Below are 19642 nucleotides of genomic sequence, written 5' to 3' on the forward strand. Positions count from 1 at the left end.
GCTTCAAGAAGACACCACAAGGAGAAATCACATGGAGAAATATTTATTGATCAAAGACTATGAAAAGCCTCAGAAACAGGGGTGAAAATGTCCTTCCTGGGGGACACCAGTCCAAGGAAGCTCCTGGTTTCTGTCCAGGCAGGAGCAGGTGCCCGTGGGCTCCAGGGGTTTAATGCAGATAAAATCACTGGGGGGGCTCCTTCAGCAGCAGCATTTAATGCATTTGGACAGGCCAGGGACCATCTCCATGTCCTGCACAGAAGGGCTTCACCCTCCTCAGGATCCCTGAGTGACACAATGACACCAAACCCCAGGAATGACAAAGCAGCTGCACCCACAAACTTGGATTTTCCCTTTTTCAAATGTCATTTAACTCACTAAATACATCTCTTGCCTAGGAATGGTACAGCACAGTCAGGCACATAAAGAAATTGAAGGGCCAACACCCCATTTACCAATTCCAAATTTTAATGGTTGAAAGAAAGGCCCATTTTCCTTTTGCCCTGTGCCACCAACAACAGGAATCGTTTCTGACTAAATTGTCCTTTACTCTTATTTCAAACCCAACACGCCACTCCAGGATCTCCCAAGAAATCCATTTTCTCCCTCCCCAGTGTCCATGTAGCAGAGGTTCAGCTGGGGATGACACCTCTGGGCCCCCACACACCTTCCAAGGGCAGGAGCCTTCCTGCCTGGCCGGGAGCCCTGGGGGGAGTCCAGGCTGTGGCAGCTCCTCTTTGTCCCTTCCCCACGCACATTCCAAATCCCTGCTCTCACACTAAACCCTCCAAAGCTTTCCAAACCCAAATCCTTTCTTCTGCTCCTCTCTCACTGGGACCATTTCTGCCTCCTTCCCCTGCAGCTGGAGGAACCTCCCCAGCTGCTGCTGCTCCCTGGCATCAAACCACACCTTCCCAAACCCTGATATTGCTCAGTTCAAAGAACAAATCTAGAGATTTCAGTTCACTTCTCTTTTCTCTGACAAAACAACAGGAACTGAAGAACTGTACTATAATCCACAACCTGAATCTCTAATTCACTAATCACTAATTGAATATCGGCACAATTAACACAAATCCAACCCCTGCAAACACTAAAGCTGACACTAAAGAATGCTCTGAACACACAATTCCAGCTTAACAGCTACCTTCCTTCAAATATTTAATGTGCACCAAACTCTTTAAAATGCACACAAGAACAAACTACTGCATTTAACACTCTTACAGTAAGTGAATTTTTTCTTTTTTATATCTATTATGGGCATCCCTGAGTCAGACAGGATTCTAATACTATGACACACACTCCCAGTAACACACACTCCCCAAACACTTCACTTTCTCCAGCACTGACCATTGGGTTTGACAAACACAGTTACCTGAGCAAAGCCCTCCCCAAAGCAGCTCTATGGGCAAGAGCTCTGTGTGTGACTGATCTGTGGGCAAAGCACACGTGGGGCCTGGAACCCACCCCTGAACCACACCTGGGGCCTGGAACCCACCCCTGAACCACACCTGGGGCCTGGAACCCACCCCTGAACCACACCTGGGGCCTGGAACCCACCCCTGAACCACACCTGGGGCCTGGAACCCACCCCTTTCACTCACTCAGTAGTGATTTCTTCTCATAAGCCAAATATCACACTCCTTCTTTTACAGTTATATCATCACTTTTACAACCCAATTCTTTTCTATTCTGTTCTAGAGCTCCATTTCTAGGATGCTTAGGTATACCTTTTATATGCTCAGGAATGCCTTAATAAAATTCCAGGGATCTTGCTTTGAACTCACCAGATCCAGGGACTGAGATCTCCCAGAAGAATATTTTCACGGCTCGCTGGAGTCCTCAGGGTCCCGGAATCCCTGGAGGGTCGACAGCATTGTCCCACCTGGGTCAGCAAGAATTGTCCCTGAAAATCGTTGGGAAGAAATGAAACCCTCCAACGCCCCGGGAAGTGTTGGTGAGCCAGGCACTGCTTTGTTCTGGCTCCCAGAGACAGGGAGCCAGTCATTCCAGCCACACGTGTCCCTTTCCGGACTTTTCACACATTTATACATTTGAACAAACAAACAAATTAATGTTCATTGGTTCTAATTTACCCAAATTAATGAACTAATGAATGATCTTCATTAATTAATGTCAGGGGTGACAGCGGGTCTGTCAGCACCTTGGCACATACTGATGAAGCAATAGATGTTGACCAGATCAAAGTATACCCCTGAGATGGGCTGAAAAGAGAGGACTGAAAATGGAGGCCCTGATCCTGACAACATCCTGATGCATCCTGAGAAAGCTGTCCCGTGGGAACAGAGAACACTGTCTCATGAGAACAGGAGCACTGTCTCATGAGAACAAGGACCTGTTTTGAACGAGAGTAGTTTGGAAAAACATCAACATGAGAGAAAAATAAGAGCAGGTGCTCGGGACTGTTGTGGGAAAGAACTGGGCTGTTTTGAGAAAGAGCAAAGTTGTTGTGAGAAAGTAGAGTTTAGAAAATGCACCTATTAGCTGTAAGAATTCTGGTGTGAAAGTTTGAACTGTCCTATCCGTGTGCATTACGTGTGTTCAAAAACTGTACTTAAGGGGCTGCGCAGCAGCCCCGGGGTCCCTGCTTTTTCCTTGGAATAAACTTTGCTGGAACCTTTTTTCGTGTCGCTTTGGCCGTTCCGACATTATCAGTGACAAATTAATACTCTAATTAGTATTCTATCCTTATTGGCTAATTTGGTCCACGTTCTTTGGTCCTCTTAGCACTCCTCCTCAGACACAGAGTCTCCAGCTCTCAGACTGCAATGTCTTTGTTAATCCCCTCTGGACCTTCTGGTTCCTCCAACATGTCCTTGAAGGACCAGGAATTTAAGATCCCAGATGTCCCATCTTCAGCTCCCTGGGGCTTTGTTTATGGAAGCTCATCAGAGCCAGTGCAGAGAAACTCCAAGTTTGGGTGCTTTAAAGATCAAACCGACAAGAGCCCGTGAAAAGAAACCCGGTCAACTGCTGCCCCTGCCTAAAATTTTCGGCAAGTTGGATCATTTCCAACAAGACCAACCCCCACCGCGGGGGGGGACCCCGCATCCCCCCGCCCACCGCCGGGGCTCTGCCGGGAACCGCCACCGGGACAGCCCCAAAACCAAATCACCTCCCGCGGACCCCCCCCGATCCCCACAAGGGGCATTTGCGGCTCAGCTTTGGAGTCCTTCCAGCTCCAAATGTCTTCCCCTGCAAAGAACCCCCTTTCCTGCAGCCCCACCCCCAAAGCAGTGCTCAGCCAATCCGAGCGCGCAGCGCTGATGACTCATCAGTTGCCAGCCAGACCCGCAGCGCCCAGCGCTCCCCCCGGGCCCCCCCAGGGTCCCCCCTCGGCCCCAGCGCCCCCGGGACGGGAATTTGGGGAAAGGGGAGGTGGGGGGTGCCCAGGCCGGGCCCCCCCGCGCCGTCCCGGCCGTGGCGGCTGCGGCGGCGGCCGAGTGCGGGCGGGAGCGGCCAAGAGCCCAGCGCTGCCCCATCCCGACCTGCCCCAGCTCCAACGGGAATAGGAGGGGGAGGAGAAAGAAAACCAGGGAGAGGGGGAGGGAGAGGGGGAGGAGGAGGAGAAAACGCACGTGGATGCACCGCCCGCTGTATCCGCAGCCCCCGCGTCCCGGGAGCATCGCCCCCCGCATCCCGCAGGTGACCGGGGAGGGGGAGCTCGCCCCAAACATCTTGAGGCACTCTGGGAATTTTTTTGTGGGGGGCGGGGGGATGTTTGGATCTTGCAGGACCCCAAAGCTGAGCCGCAAATGCCCCTTGGGGGGATATTGGGGATCCCCGGGAGGTGTTTTTTGGGGGTCCCGGGGTGGGTTCCCGGCACAGCCCCGACGATGAGCAGGGGGATGTTGGGTGCCCGGAGCCACGTGGCGATCGCCGGATACCGGCGGGGAGTGGGGGGGACACGGGACACACACACCGGCTTTGGGGACCCCTGGGACAGGCGGGGGTTGGAATCTGAAACGGGGGCCCGGAGAGGGGGAACTCCCGGCAGTCTGGAGAGGAGGGGGGAGCAGCGAGGGCTGTGGGGGGAGCCGGGACCCCCGGCAGCCTGGAGAGAGGGCTGGACACCTTGGGATCGCCAGCACCCCGAAGGCGAGAGTCAGGGGAGAAGGGACCCTGGGACCCCCAAACCCCCCGACCACCCTAAAAGGGGCCCCGGAGAGGGGAGCCCCCGGGACCCCCGGGACCCCCAGCAGCCCAGAGGAGGGGGATCCCCAGAATGGCAAAGTGAGGAGCCCATAAAGGAAGGACCCCTGGGATTCCCGGGATCTCTGGCAGCCCAGAGAGGGCGGGAACCCTGGAGAGGGGGTTCCCCAATACATGTGAGACCTCCAGTAGCCCACACAGGAGGGACCCCAGAACCCCAAAGTGGATAGACCAGCGAGGGGGAACCCCACTGCTGGGAGTATTGTTTTGGGCTGAATCTTGGTGGTTTGGAGGTTTTCTTGGCCAGAAGCCACCCAGTAACATCTAGAGATGGACTTGGGCGGGGGAAACCCCCAAGCCAATGCACTCACACCTTGTTTTCCCCCCCACAGCAGGATTTCTCCTTCCCAAACCTTGGCCAGATGGAGGAGGAGGCTGTGAGGAAGAGGAAGATGCCCCAGGACCCCCAGGCAGGTGAGGAGGAAGTCAGTGCCCCTTTGCCCTGTCTTGTCCTGTATCTCCCAGCTGAGCATCGCCCCCGGCTGCAGGACAACCCCGCTGCCGCCGCCGTCCTGCCGGGGCCGGAGTTGGGGGGATGTCCTTGGCCTTCCCTCTGGGCCGGAGGCAAATCCCCTCCCTGTCCTTCTTCCCTCCTGCCCCAGGCCCCGAGCTGAGGACGGAGAGCCCGGAGGACAAATCCCCCCGGCAGAGCCTGGTGGGAGAGGCTGTTTTGAAGGGCTCCACGGCGCAGGAAGGCAGCGGGGAGGGAAAGCCACAAAGGTGCCTGTTACAATCTGCTAAAATATTGCAGAAAGAATTTTTATATTCGAATCTTCCCTTGAGCAAAATTGAAACTCCTACAAGTTAACTGTTGATGCCAAAACTGTTTTTATTAATTGCTAAGAGATGCGAAGAGAAAGAGGAAAACATAAGATAAGGTTAGAAAATGCTAAGATTACTTTCTTAGAAGCATAGAAAAAGATTACCCCCAAGAACTACCTGTTCGTCCAAGCTGACTTGTGGAGTGGAGGGGAGAGGGAGAGAAAGAAGCAGCTTTGCCTTTTTTTTTTCTCTCTGGCTCCGTGGCTTTTGGTGTGATGTTGTCTCTTTAGCTGCAGGGGGTCTGGAATGCAGCCAGGATGGGGCTTCTCCACAGCTCACCCTTCACATCGGGCGGCCCCAGGCCGGGCCAGGTTCTCGGGATATGGTCAGGGGGGAAAAACTCACGGGAGTAGCACGGAGGGTCCCGGTCCAATTCCAGACGGCAGAGGTTCAGTCTCTGGTGACGGGCAGGCAGCTTTCGGTGGCAAGAGAAAAAAGGGGAGGGCGAGGCGGGGGGAAAATATCTCTCAGCTGGTAAAGCCAATTGTCTTTCCCACTCCTCTTTCCCTGATCTTCCCAAATTTCTCTTCAGCTTTTATAGTGTTCAAAGGAGGTGGTCTGTGGTGTTTTGGCACGTAGCCCTGTTCAGATGTCCGCAGAGATACGATAAGGATGAACAATACCAGGATCTTTTGGCAGGAAAACTCCAGTGGGAAACTTTGTTGAGAACTTCTGGTGGAAAACTGACCCAGAAGTTTTGGTAGGAAGTTTTTGACAGGCAGGAACAATGGCGAAACATAATTTTTGGCCTTTGTATGTTATCTGTCTGTCACAGTACCCCAGGAGGAGGGTCTCCAAAGCCAGCCCAGGGTGCTCTGAGGAGGAAAGAGCCAGCCTGTGCCGGGAATGCGGCCAGAGCTTGAGCCAGAGCTCCAAACTGGTGGTCCCTGAGCAGCCTCCCAGCAGGGAGAAGCCCTTCAAGTGCTTGGAATGTGGGAAGAACTTCATCAAGAGCTTTGCCCTCCTCACCCACCAACGGGGGAACGGCCCTACACGTGTGGGGAATGTGGGAAGAGCTTCAGTGACAGCCCCAGCCTGATCTGCCACCAGAAGATCCACACCAGGGAACGGCCCTACAAGTGTTCTGAGTGTGGGAAGAGCTCTCAAACCAGCTCAGATCTCCTCAAGCATCAGTGGACACACACAGGGGAGAGGCCCTTCCTCTGCACCCACTGTGGGAAGAGCTTCACCCGCAGCTCCCACCTCGTCACCCACCGGCGCATCCACAGTGGGGAGAGGCCCTGCAAGTGTGGGGAGTGTGGGAAGAGCTTCAGCCAGAGCTCTGCCTTGACCTCACACCAACGGACCCACCAGTAAGGGAAGCCCTAAAGGTGCCTCGACTGTGGGAAGAGCTTTGTCTGCTGCTCCAACTCCATCACCCACTGGAGGAGTGATGTCTTCCCACATTGGGAAGACACCTGGCTGGTGGTCTCCACATCCTCCTGGTTCCCCACAGGCACCTGGGTGAACACAGTGGGAGAAACATCCATGGGGTCACAAACTGACCTGGGAAATTCAGTGGGAAGAGCTGATTTGTTGAATTTAAAAGAAAGACATTGAACAAAGACATCTAAAGCCCCACCATTTTACTGGCATTTGGGGGCATTTGGGGATTCAGGGGAATATTTGGGAGGATTTGGAGTTTCTGGTGGGATGTGGGGGAGATTACCCCAGAAATGGGGGTTCCCAGGCCGGGCAAACGGGGCCACATTCTCGTAGTTTGTGGCAGCAGTTCATGTCCCCCTGATCCTGTCTGATCTCCGGGAACTCCCCTTGGCCGTTCCAGTGCCTGGCCTGGGTCTCCCCACACGGGGTGTCCCCCCCAGGTGCCCAAATCTTTGCTGAAGTGCCTGAGCTGCTCCCAGTTGTAGATGTACCCGGGCAGGAACCTCTCCCGGTCGGGGCCGTTCACTCGGCTTTTCCCAGGACCTGGAACAGCCCTGGGTGTGCAGGGACACAGGTCAGGGGGTGCCCCCCAGCAGCCCTCAGCCCCCCCAGCAGGTTGGGAGCTCAGGGGGCCACCCCGGACCCCCCTTTCCCACCCCCCTCTGCCCCACAGCTGCTGCAGCACCAGTTACTGGGTGGGGGAGTCCCCCCATCAGCCCCCCAGGGATGGACAGGGGGGTTGGGCACCTGTGGACAGTCGTGACCAGAGCAAGCACACAAAGGGTTACAGAAGCAGTGGACATTCCCAGTGCGGACCTGCCCCCTCCCAGAGCCCCAGGGAACCTCGCCAGGGCTCAAGTGATGTGGGACAGGGGAGACCCATGTGGGAACCCCCTGCCCTCTGTCCCCCTGCCCACTGTCCAACACCCCTTTTCTCCCCTCTCCCACCCCTTTCCCATCATCCCCACCGTCCCCAGCTCCCCCCCAGCTCGGTTTGGGGGTGTTTCTTCCCCCTGCCCTGCTCGCTTTCACAGTCTCAGCCCCCTCCTCGCTCACTTTGGAGGTCCCAGACACCCTTTTCTCCCGTTCTCCCCCCCCCCTTTTTCCCATTGTCCCCTGAAAGGCAGCTGTTAAATATTGGGTGCTGAAAAAGCCGCTACATCGTGTCCATTCCAAATTAAGCCTGCATTTATTAGGAGGGACTGGCATCCAAAGGACAGCAAGAAGAGTCTTCTAACTCTCTTCTGCTTAATCCTCTCTGCAGCCGCCGATTTTCCCTGGAAGCGGGCAGGAAAACAGGCCCAGCCCTGGTGTGGTCGGGGAGCAGCGCTGAGCCCAAAGGGCTGCATTTCCCCTGCCCATCCTCCTGCTCTGCCCTGCCCCGGGGCTGGCTCTGCCTGGCGCTGGCCGGACGTGCCGGGGCTCCTCCCTGAGCAAAGCCCTTGGCAAAGTTGAGGGGCAAGTGCAGAGCCCGGCTGGCCTGGGAGGAAGCGACAGCAGCGCGGGCCGAGCGGGCGGGCTGGGGTGGGAGCAGCGGCGGGAAGTTGCAAACTTGGCAGCCAAGAAGTTGAAGTGAAGTGAAGCAGCTCCAAAAGGCCGTGGTCTTGGCGTGGGGGCGGGAGGAAGGGGAGCTCCGGGACTGCGGCCGGGGCTGGTTGGGAGCGGAGCGGCCGGGGCTGCCCCCGGGGCTGGCGGGGGCCAACGGGGAACGGACAAACGGACCGAGGGACCAACGGCCCCTGCGCTTCGGCAGCAGCAGCGGCAGCAGCAGCGACTGCAGCGACGCGCTCTCGCTCTGACTCTTGTTCGTGCTCTCCTTGCTGGAGCTCTTCCTCCTCCTCTCCCTCTCCCGGTGTCCCTGTGCCGGTGTCCCACTGTCCCTGTGCCGGTGTCCCTGTCCCATTCCCGGTGTCCCTGTGCTGGTGTCCCTGTGCCGGTGTCCCTGTCCCATTCCCGGTGTCCCTGTCCCATTCCCGGTGTCCCTGTGCCGGTGTCCCTGTGCCGGTGTCCCTGTCCCATTCCCGGTGTCCCTGTCCCATTCCCGCTGTCCCTGTCCCATTCCCGGTGTCCCTGTGCCGGTGTCCCTGTCCCATTCCCAGTGTCCCTGTGCCGGTGTCCCTGTCCCATTCCCGGTGTCCCTGTCCCATTCCCGGTGTCCCTGTCCCATTCCCGGTGTCCCTGTGCCGGTGTCCCATTCCCGGTGTCCCTGTCCCATTGCCGGTGTCCCTGTCCCATTCCCGGTGTCCCCGTCCCGCTGTCCCTGTCCCGTTCCCGGTCCCCCCTCCCCTTGCCGGCCCGGGCCATGGCCCCGGCCGTTCCCCTCTGCCGGGCGGGGCCGCCCCGTCCCCGGCCCTGGGCGGCCCGGCGCGGTCTCGCCCTCGCCCGGCTCCCGGCGCGCCGGCTGTGGCGCTGCTGGGCGCTCCTGTGGGGCTGGCTGTGGGACGGGCTCGGCCTCGCCGCCCCTTGGCTCCGCCTGGCTCGAGCCCGGCGCCTGCCGGGGCCGGCGGGGGCCGCGGGCGCCGCGGGCGCTGCCGCCTCCTCGGCGGCTTCCCCGGCCAGAGCTCCGCCGCTCGCCAGCCCGGCCGCCGGCAGCGAGCCGCCGCTGCCCGCTGCGGCTGGGGAAGCCCGGCCCGGGCCGCTCGAGGGGCGCTCGGGGGCCGTGCCGGGCCCCGGCCCGAACGCTGACGGCCACGTCTCGCCCGCACGGAAGGCCAAGGAGCCGCTGCACGAGCGCTACCGGCTGCATTCGCTGCTGGGCAGCGGCGGCTTCGGCCGCGTCTACGCGGGGACCCGCCTGGCGGACGGAGCCCCGGTGAGTGCAGGAGGAGGAGGAGCAGGAGGAGGAGGAGGAGGAGGAGGAGAGCGGGACGGGCGGCGAGCTCAACCCGCCCTTCCCCTTGGCTTGCAGGTGGCCATCAAAGCCGTGTCCCGGGATGGCATCCGGCGCTGGGGCGAGCTGGTGAGCGAGCGGGGCCAGCGGGAGAAAGCGGGGCGGGCCGGGCGGGGACGAGCCGAGGCCCGGGAGGGTGGAAGCCGCCCGGACACCTGGAGGGAGAGCGGGCGTGGGCTCGGTGGGGGACGGGGAGCATCCAGGGCTGGCCGAGGGGTAGCAGGCAGACAGGCACGGCATCAGCCCCACTGACGACCCCGTGGTCCCCCCGCAGCCCGACGGCACCCGGGCCCCCCTGGAGATCGTGCTGCTGGACAAGGTGTGCAATGGCTTCCCTGGTGTCATCCAGCTGCTGGAGTGGTTCGAGCTCCCCAACGGTTTCCTGTTGGTGATGGAGCGTCCGGAGCCGTCTCAGGACCTCTCTGGCTTACTGACGGCGTGGGGGTTCCTGCCGGAGGAGATGGCGTGGGGGCTGTTCCGCCAGGTGCTGCAGGCCGTGCGGCACTGCACCAGCTGCGGCGTCCTGCACCGGGACATCAAGCCCCACAACATCCTCCTCCACCTGGCCACCGGCGAGGCCAAGCTCCTTGACTTTGGATGTGGCACCTTCCTCCAGGACACGGCCTACACCCAGTTTGCAGGTGAGCCCACAGCCGGGGGATGCTCCTGGTGCCGGGCATCGCGTGGCCATGCCCGGGTGTGGCACCGGAGATTGCCCCTTTGGCTGAGGGGGAACAGGATTAGTTCTTCAGCCAAGTTGCTTTTGGATGGGGCTGGGGGGTTACTGTGAGACAGGCCCCGGCCTTGCCGACAGCCTGTGCCAGCCACCCCGTCCCGGGCTGGGTCTGGGGCAGGGGGGAGCCAGCCTGACCAAAACCCCTGCAAGGGTAGCAGAGAAGGGGGTCAGAACTGTGCACCAGCTGGCTTGGTGTGCAGGCGAGGAAGGGCTTGGGCTGCTCCGCTCGCCTTCTTTGCCTTGGCTTATGATGAATTGTTGGGGCGGGGGAAGGCATGGCTTTTCCCCACCTCTGGGTGGGTTTTTCCCTTGCATGTAATGGTTGGGCCTTGCCAGGGCTTCCGCTGCCCTCTTGGACACCAGCGGCTTCTTCTCCAACCCAGAGTTTGTAAGCAAGAGTCAGGGGCCAGCGAGAAGGCAGTGGGTCACAGCGTGTGCCACTGGGGCAGGCCCCACATTGCCAGGGATGCTGGGGTGAGGCTCTGGGAGCAGGCAGCATCCACCTGATGAGCTGCGTCTGTATTCCGTAGGAACACTGTCCTACAGCCCGCCAGAGTGGATCTACCTCAAACGCTACCACGGCGAGGAGGCGACCATCTGGTCCCTGGGCATCCTGCTCTACCAGATGGTCTGCGGGAAGCACCCTTTCTGCAAAGGCACCGACACCATCTGGGACCAGCTCCCGTTCCCAGCACGGGTCTCTCCAGGTGGATACCAATCTTTGTGGCACGGGGGGAATAACGGTGTTGGGAGAGGGCAGCGGGCTCACGAGGACGCCGCTCTTGAAGCTGTTTGTGTCCCATGGGTGGCTGGAGGAGGTGGCCTGTGTCCTGCCATCCTGCTCTCCTCCAAAGGGAGAATCGATGGAGAAGTTTGGGCACAGCTCTGAGCACAGCCAGCACAGCCTGGGCACGTGGACAGTGGGACAGAGGGACAGGATCCTTCTCCAACTGACCGGCCATTTTCCCCCCAGGCTGCCAGGACCTTATCAGGTGGTGTTTGTCCATCCGCCCCTCGGACAGGCCAGCATTGGAAGACCTTTTGTGCCATCCTTGGGTGCAGGGCATTCCCCTGCCCTAGAAGACGGGAGAGATCCACGTGCTCACTTTGATCCAGGGGCCTGGCAAGTAACACCTCCACACATCCCTTGGCAAGAAGAAGCCAAGAAAACCAGACTTTTTTGTCAGCCTGTAGCACTGAGGGGGGGTCATCCCACGGGAACACGCCCCTCTTTGTGCTGGAGCTGGGCTGCAGAGCCGGTCTCCCAAGTGCTGGTGGCCACCATCCAACCTGGTTTTGCTGGTCCCGCTTCACAGACAGCTGGGCCCTCGGCAGAACGCTGACAGCCTGGTCTGGCCCCCAGGGAAGGAGAAGGGGCCTCTGGAGAAGCTGTGCCGGGTGGGGCTGCTGCTGGAGACATCGAGGACGACGTCAGGGATGACAAGCTCTTAGTTGACCTGGACGCCGGCGAGCTGAAGATGATGGACTTTGATTGTGGCCCCTTCCTCCAAGCCGTGCTCCACAGGCCGTTTGCAGATGAGTCCACACCCGGGGGTGCTCCCGGCCGCGGGCATTGCTCAGCCTGGCTGGGCACCGAAGGGTCCCCCTTTGCTGCTGGGGAACCTGAGGAATTCTTCAGCCAGCTGCCAAGCTGCTTCTTGGCAGGAGGGCGGGCGGGTGCTCTGGGCTGGGTGTGAAATGGGAGCCCGGCTCTGCCCCCAGCCTCTGCCACTGCCCCTTTGCTGGGCGGGGCTGGGGCAGGGGCAGCCAGCCTGCCAAAAACAAACCCCGTGGGGGGAGCAAAGGTGAGGCTGCAGAACACCAGCTGCTTTGGGCTGCAGGCCAGGAAAGGCTGGGGCTGCCTTGGCTTAGGAGCCTTTCTTTGGGCCAGTGCAGCAGGGCAGGGAGAAGGCCTGGGTTTTCCTGAGCTGGAGGAGGTGGGGTTTTTCTTTGGCCTGGAGGGCTTGGGCCTTCCTCAGAACCCTGACAGAAGGTTAACATTTTACCTTTTTTTCTTGTTTCCACTTCTGGTTTGTAATCTCTTGTCATGAATTTGTTGTTTGTTTTCCAGGGAAGAGTTGGAGCTGGTGCCCAGTCCGGATTGGGAAGGGCTGGGCCCATCCCTGGAGAGGATCTGACGTCCCCTCTGAGAAGGCTGAGGACATCCTTTGGGACACGCTCTTCTTGCGGCAGCAGATCTTGTGAGGTAGATGCTCATCTTGCCCATCTTGTCAGCAGGAGTGGGATAATGGCTTTGGGGAGATGGCAGCAGGCACATGAACATCCCGCTCTTGCAGCTGCTGAGCAGGTTGATCTCCTGGGCTTGGCTGGACGAGGTGGCACCTGTGTTGAGTAATTTCTGAAATCCAATCCATCTGGGATGACCCCAAATGACAGTTTAGTTTCCAGCTTGCTCGAGCTGTATCTCAGCTGTTCTCTGAACAGTTCTCTCCCCCACCTGCCTAGTACTTCCCAACTGCTCCCTCCTGTCCCTGCAATGAGTTCCCAGCTCCTCATAGTCTCCATCAAACCCCTGAGAGAAGAAATAGAAACTCTACTCACAGTCCCCCGGAGTGCCCAAATGAGGAACAATGTAATCCTGGAGAAGTCCTAGAGAATTAGATAAGGGATGTCCCAAACAAGCAGGATGTAAACTAAGCTCTGGGTACCCAGATAAAATAAAGAACAAACTTTATTTTTGGTGGTGAAACACAATGGTGCTGTGCTGCTCAAGAACTGAGGTCAGGATGAGAGAGAAGGCCCGGAAGGCCCAGAAAAGGACTTCCAATCGGGGTGTGGCTATGTAAAGCAAAGTACTGAATATGTATTAAGTAAGCCAGACTATTGACTGCACATGTAAACAGTGTGTGTAATAAAAAGCCCTGTCTGTCCTTTGGCACGGTGGATTAGAGGAGCTCTCCTCTGAACACCCAGCATGCTGAATAAAGAAGAATGCTCTTTTTAACATCTCCAAATTGGGGTGAAGAAGTTTGTTTCTGCTGCTTTTCAGTATCATTTCTGGCCCCCAGACAGGACCCTCTGCCTGATCTCCCGCGGATCCAAGGGATCTCTGGATCTTCACGCCAGCCCCAGGACTTTGCTGCAGAAGAGCACAGATCCCCAGCCCAGTCTGGGACACAGGTGAGATCCCACTGGATAACAAGGCATTCTTTTGGGGAATCCTGCCCATGTCAAACGTGTGGATCTTTCAGCGCACTGGGGGTTCTTTGGTATTTTGGGAATCCTGCTCACCTGAGACCTGTGGATCTTCCAGCGCTTTGGGTGGGTTCTTTGGTACTCTGGAATTTGGTCTCTGGCTTTGTTGTATCGATCACTATTGTTCTGTACTTGTATTTGTTTCTGTATTGTAACATTTTGGGTCTGCTGTTTAGAGCTGGGAAGTGGGCAATGTGAAGGGGGAATTGTGAAGAAGTCCCCCCTTGGTTGCCTTTTGCAATATTGGATGAAGATTGGTGGCCCCCCCGGAGGAACAGCTCCCAGGGAGAATTTAATGGAGTGTTGGAATCAGTGGGTGGCTGTTCTGGAACACTGAATTAGAATCCATTGTTCCAGTTGATGCTGTTTTAGAAGGGGAACAGCAGTGGAAGGAGGTTATGTCTGGTGATGTGTTTTTCACTTTGCAGAACCTGTGAAATGGCAGAAAGATTGTGGTGTGAATGCAGCGCCCTCAGAGCCCTTGGTGTGAGCCCGGGAAGGAAAATCAAGCTGAGGGACAAGATCAGTCTAATTTGGGGACATTGTTGGAGGTTGGAGTTGCAGTTCTGGAAGAAATCCCTGAGGAAATGGTGCCCGTGGGGAGAGGAAGAGGACGAGAGCGTGGGCAGCCTGCTTCAAACATCCCCCCCAGAGACTTGGGCTCAGTCCCTGTGCATCCTGTAAGAAAGATGGACACTGGAAATGGGATTGTCCGCAACTGAAACTTCAGAACCCTCCCAACCCTCTCGTGGCATCACTGAAGACGACTGAGGGGGCACCAGAGGATTCTTCCCCATCAGAACATCTGGTTCCAGCCAAGCTAAGCACAATTGTTTGTGGCTGTGGGAACTTGTTCCTCTGTGTTAAATCCGGGAAAATGAAACTCAAGGGACAATTCTAGAACAATTGTCTGGTGTGCCAGGGAATTGGGAAACTGGGCCATTTTTAATGCTGTGGCTTTTAAATTGGGAAAACAGTGGTTGGCTCCCCAGTTTTTGTATTTCCCCAATTCCCCAAAGCCTCTGCTTGGGAGAGATCTCTTGGCAAAATGAAATGCCACAATCCAATTTAAAATTGGTCCAATATAGGTTATTATTGCAGAGCCTAATTCTGTGGAAGTTTCTGGTTTTGCATGAGAGTCTCCAAAAGCAGAAGTAATCCATCTGCCCCCATCACTTGGGGATGCAGTGGTTCCAACAGGATGGGCTGGAGAGGTGCCTCCATGATCCAAGAGAGCAGAACCCGCGAGAATTCCAGTGAAACCTGGAGTGGGGTTGGTGGGGCCAAAGCAATGTCCTTTGCAAATAGACAGTTGTAAGGGATTCTCACCCTTTGTAGAACAATTGGTGAAATTTTGCTTGTGAAAAGAACGTGAATCTAAATGGAATGCTCCAGTTTTGCCAGTCAAGCAGGCAAATGGAAGGCTATGCCAGTTAGTCCAAGACCTCAGAGCTATAAAGAATAGAGTAGAAGATATACAAGCAGTTGTAGGGAATCCTTACACTTTGCTAACTCCCCTAAATGAGAGTTTAATATTTTTCACAGGGTTAGATTTGAAAGCTGCCTTTTCATGTCTCCCTTTGAGTTGGGAAAGTCAAGAGCTTTTTGCTTTCCAATGGGAAAATGCAAAGATGGGGAGGAAAACCCATCTGACTTTGGTGGTCCTCTTGCAGGGGTTTAAAAATAGCCCCCCAATATTTGGAACTCGACTGGCAAAGGGACTGGAGGAATGGGGAAGTCCAAACCCACCCTCTTGGAGCCTTATTGCAGTGTGTGGATGATCTTTTGATGGCCACTGATGCTGAGCAGCAACGTTGGGGTCAGAGTGTGGCCCTGTGGAATTTCCTTGGGCTGAGTGGATAGGGGGTATCCCAACCCCAAAGTGCAAGTAGTCCAGAGCCCAGGAGCCTCTGTGGGCTTTGAAATTCTCCAAGGACAAGGGAGGCTGGGCCAGGAAGGAAAGAAGCAACCTGTCAACTGCCCCAGCCCCAGCAAAGGAAGCCCAGAGCGGGATTGCTTCCAGACTGGAGGAGAAGTGTATTCGGGCAGAGCTGGCTTAGGAGACAGCCCCTTGGAAAGTCCTGGTTGGGAATTGTTTCCCAGTGGGGGCAGCTTTGTCCGGCATGGAAACCAATTCCCTGGATGCACAGGAACTCCCCACCCCCAGGTCAGAGATCCTGACAGAGATCCTTCTCCCAGGAGAAGAAAATGAGTCTAGTGCTAAGGCTTGTCAACTCCTTGAAACCTCAGGAGCAAAATTTGCTCCAGGAGGCTGGGCAGTTACCCCAAGTGGGCAAATAATAGTCCCTGAGCCAATCTCCTGTGACCTGGTGGATGGGGAACATGAGGGTATTCCTTGGAGTGAAGCAAATTATTGAAACATTTGCCCAAGTGGGTTCTTGGTCCAAACTGACCCCGTTGTACAAGCAGTGAGTCAGCAGTGTGGTGTGTGCAAGAGAAATAATCCAAACCCTGCCAGTGGAGTGGGAAGAGGTGATGGAAAATGCAGAAATGCTGCAGGTGAATGTTGGCAGATGGATGTGACTGAATTGCCCAGACAAGGGGGGTGTAAAGATCTCCTGGTCTTGGGGGATACCTTCTCTGGGTGGCCAGAGGCTGTTCCTTGTCACACCAACCGGGCTGGGGAAGTGAGTGGAATCCTGTTGAATCCAAGAATCCCTGGATTCGAGGTACATTTGGGAATGTCATCAGACAGAGGTGCCCACTTGATTGTAGAAGTGGTACAACAAGTCAAGTCAGGGATGCATTATTGCAGAATTCCAAAGGCCAGAGCCCCTTGGGTAATTGAGAGGTTGTCTGAGAAGAAACCAAATGCTTAAGTCTGCTTTGGCTCTCCTGCCAATAGTTAATTGGGTCTTGACTTGGGAGCAAAATTTACATCTCCTTTTAGTCTCAAACGTGACCCAAGTGTTGCCTCCAAGGGATTGCTGGGTGTGCACTCCTTTACCTGAAAAGACAAGGAAGCCATTCCCCATTTCTGCCTTCCCTATTCTGGCAGAAATGATTCCTGGTCACTGGGTGAGCACTTGTGTTCCCCAAAAAGTAGACCCAGCAGTCAGTGTGCAAGTACCCCCCACCACCTGTGACAATCCTGCCTGTGTCCAAAGCTGTGACCCCCACTGAAGGAACAGGAAAAGTGGATTGTGTTAATGAGAGTGGCCATTTGTGGGAAATCACCCCCAATGTCCTCAAACCCTTCCTGCTGGGGAAATGACTGATCCTTGGCTGGTCCCCAAAGGAACGGGATGGGATTGGGGTGTGGAAATAACACCTGTGAAGGGTTGCCCAAAGCTGGAAGGGCATTTGTATTTCAGCTTGCATCAGGATTCAGTGCTGTAGCTGTTCTAATGCCTTGAGCTGTAAAATGAAATAAAGCTCCTAAGACACTCTATCCCTTCAGGAGCTTAGTCTGAAAAAAGGGGGGATTTGATGTGGGATATAGAAGACTGCTCCCAACATTTCTCTATGGCCAAGGAAGGAGAACTGTAATCTTGGAGAGGTCCTGGAGAACTGGATCAGGGATGTAACTAAGCAAACAGGATGGAAGCTGAGCTCTGTGGCCCAGAGAAGATCAAACCCAAACGTTCCAGTCTTTGTGGTGAAAGGTAATGACACTGTGTCTGCTCAGAACCGAGGTCAAGAAGTGGACACCTCAACTTTGGGGGGCACCAGATACCAAAAAACCCACCAGAGAGCCCTGAAGGAGACCCCAAAGGACCAACTAAGGACTTGCAATAGGGGGGGTGACTGTGTAAAGCAAAGTAACATCTATGTCTTAAGTAAGGGAGAATCTCTAATGAATCTGGAACCTGTGTGTGTAATGTAAAGCCCTGTGTGGCTGTCACTGAAGTGCTGAGGCTGAACAACAGGCCCTGAGCCAAAGCTGAGCTCTAGATGAACCTTCCAACCTAGCAGTCTGTTTATCCATGTATTTGCTCCTTAGCTAAAACTGTGTATGTTTGTTGGTCAAAGATGTAGTGTGGAAAGACTCCCCGTGTATCTGCCCATTGTTATAAGTGAACCCAGGAAATTTGCTGCTCAAAGGGGTTAATAAAGTTGCTGTATTTTACTAACCACATTGTTAAGAGTCATGAGTTGACTGATTATGAAATATCTAACCACAGGTTTGTATGCTGTAGAACACAACGCAGAGTGACTCAGTATTTTGGAGCTGTTTGATTACAGGCATATTGATATGGACTAATATGGAGGGGCAAGCCACGAGGAGTCCTATGATTAGATGACATCTCCCGATGGAAAATTCCAGGACCACGGCCTCATAGGGACTAATGACTTTAAAATCATTGGAGGAAGCCCCTCAGCAACGGCAGATGCCCGCGAGTGGAGGAGCCAACCACAGATCTGCCCGCGAAAGAGGAACCAAGCAGGGAGCAGCGAACCTCCCACCAATGGACTATGAACATGACTTTGGGGGGTGGTGTCAACAAAGGGTATAATTGTTGCTGTTTCGGTTCCCCATTTTGCGGACTGTGGTGGAGCAAGGGTCTCCCCGGTCGCCCGGCTGGCCGCTTTTGCTTGTTAACATTATTAAACCTGTTTGTTTTACCTTGCAACCGAAATTACAGCCTCATTTTATCGATCACAATTGGTGCCGTGACTCGGATGGAGACCCCCTGAGTGATAGAAACACTCTCTGGGGAGGGCGCCCCCGTCCCATTTTGGACGGCCCTAGGAGATTCTATTATTCAGCTTCTCCATACCGACCAGTTTATTAAGGCAAACAAGCAAAAGGAAGTGGGTTTCTGCCGGTCTCCATAATCTCTGCATGCAGGTCCGGACAACGTCTAGCTCAAGGGTAGCTAGGATTTGTGGTGAGCTCTGATTGAGGGCGACAGCCGATCAAAGGCGAGGCGGCTGTGGTTGTGGTTGTGGTTTGTCCGGTTGGGGAGGGTCCGCTCCAGTGTCCAGAGTGACGCTGCCACAAAGAGCGAAGACTCATCTGAGGAGAGGTGAGTATTGCGAACCCCCTTGGCGGTTGGGAGGGGGTCCTGGGGTGTGCCTGCGTGAGACGTTCTCTGAGAACGAAGCGATTGTGGACCCCTCAGTAGTGCGGTTCCTGTAGCCCGCGAGGGAGCAGACCACGACCAGGGGGAAGCGTCTGTGTTTTGAGTGAGTGTGTGTGTGAGAGAAGGCACCCCAGAAGATGGATTCGGGGAAGAGCAAGGTTTCCCCACCCATGGGTGGCTGTATGGTAGAGCAGCCAGGTAGGTCCTCTGATGAGGAACAGCTCCTGAGGTCTGGTGGTTCCCAGAGGGGGAAAGGACTAGGGAGTAAAATCTATGTGGCGAAGAAGTGCCCTCGGGAGAAAAGACAGTCTGTACTAGGCAGCTGCGGCTCCCAGAGTGAAAGGAACCGTGTTAGGGATTTATCTACCGAAAAGGGAAGTGGAGTTGTGAGCAAGACGAAAGTAGATCCTCTGGAGGAGAGAGGATGTGAAGAAAGCGGCTTTGAGGCTAGGTCGCAGGGCATTCCAGCAAACAGCCCATTAGGAATATTGTTGAGAAGTTGGAATAGTAACCCACATACTCTCGGGAAGTCGAGGGATAAGCTGATTTATTATTGTGTTGAAGTGTGGGGAGGTAGACAGATCGGAGATGGTGTGCATTGGCCAATTTATGGTACCTTAGAAGGCTGGATTTGTGAGATCTTAAATTATTATGTTAGCGATAAGAGACCCTATTGTCTAGAAGAAAGTCAATGTGCCGTTATTTGGTTGGGAGCTAGTACACCTACCCGGTTATTTCCTCTAAGAGAAAAAGGGAAGCAAGTAGACTCTAGTAGAGATCCTGAATTTCGAAGTTCACCTCCACCTTATGTTCCCCCATATAGTGGAGCTAGTAAAGTGATACCCAGTGCTCCAACAGTGACAGAGCCCGCCATTTTACCTGAGCAAGGGCGGGAGTCCGCCATTTCACTCACACAGGGGCGGGAAATTTTTATTCAACCATCAGAAGGGCGGGAATCCGCCATTTTACCTGCGCAAAGGCGGGGACGCTCCATTTTGTGTCTAACAGGGCGGGAGTCCGCCATTTTGTCTGAGCAAAGGCAAGAGCCTACCATTTTAGTATCTACCTCTACACCTCTATCAGCCGAAAGGGCCAGTGAGTCGTTCTTAAATCATGACATGACATCGGCTCATGGAAAAACTGAACACCCCCCTCTACAGTCACAATTTTACCCCCTTCGTGAGACCGCTTTGACGGGAAGACAAGGAGGGATAGGATTTGTGTCGGTACCCCTTAGCTCTGGAGATGTACGAGCTTTTAAGAAGGAAATGGGGAATTTACTAGAGGACCCCATAGGGGTTTCTGAAAGAT

At 55.4% G+C, this 19642-nt stretch overlaps 1 protein-coding gene across 2 annotated transcripts in view; it reads left to right on the top strand.

Annotated features, from left to right (window-relative positions):
• Positions 1-8657: 8657 nt before the first annotated feature.
• Positions 8658-19642, top strand: part of LOC127462512 (serine/threonine-protein kinase pim-1-like) — a 47967-nt gene continuing 36982 nt past the window's right edge. The window contains exons 1-6 of one of the 2 annotated variants that reach the window (XM_051771160.1): positions 8662-9253; positions 9350-9400; positions 9606-9972; positions 10598-10774; positions 11041-11194; positions 11388-12273. In XM_051771160.1, coding sequence (XP_051627120.1) covers positions 8744-9253; positions 9350-9400; positions 9606-9972; positions 10598-10774; positions 11041-11147 — 1212 coding nt within the window. In that variant the 5' untranslated portion in view covers positions 8662-8743 and the 3' untranslated portion in view covers positions 11148-11194; positions 11388-12273. Of the gene's footprint in view, positions 9254-9349; positions 9401-9605; positions 9973-10597; positions 10775-11040; positions 11195-11387; positions 12274-19642 lie in introns of both variants that reach the window. The other variant, XM_051771158.1, reaches the window with a different exon arrangement.

This window comes from Manacus candei, unplaced genomic scaffold, assembly GCF_025592945.1.
Source record: "Manacus candei isolate 608988 ecotype Guabito, Panama unplaced genomic scaffold, ASM2559294v1 h1tg000129l, whole genome shotgun sequence".
NCBI lineage: Eukaryota > Metazoa > Chordata > Aves > Passeriformes > Pipridae > Manacus > Manacus candei.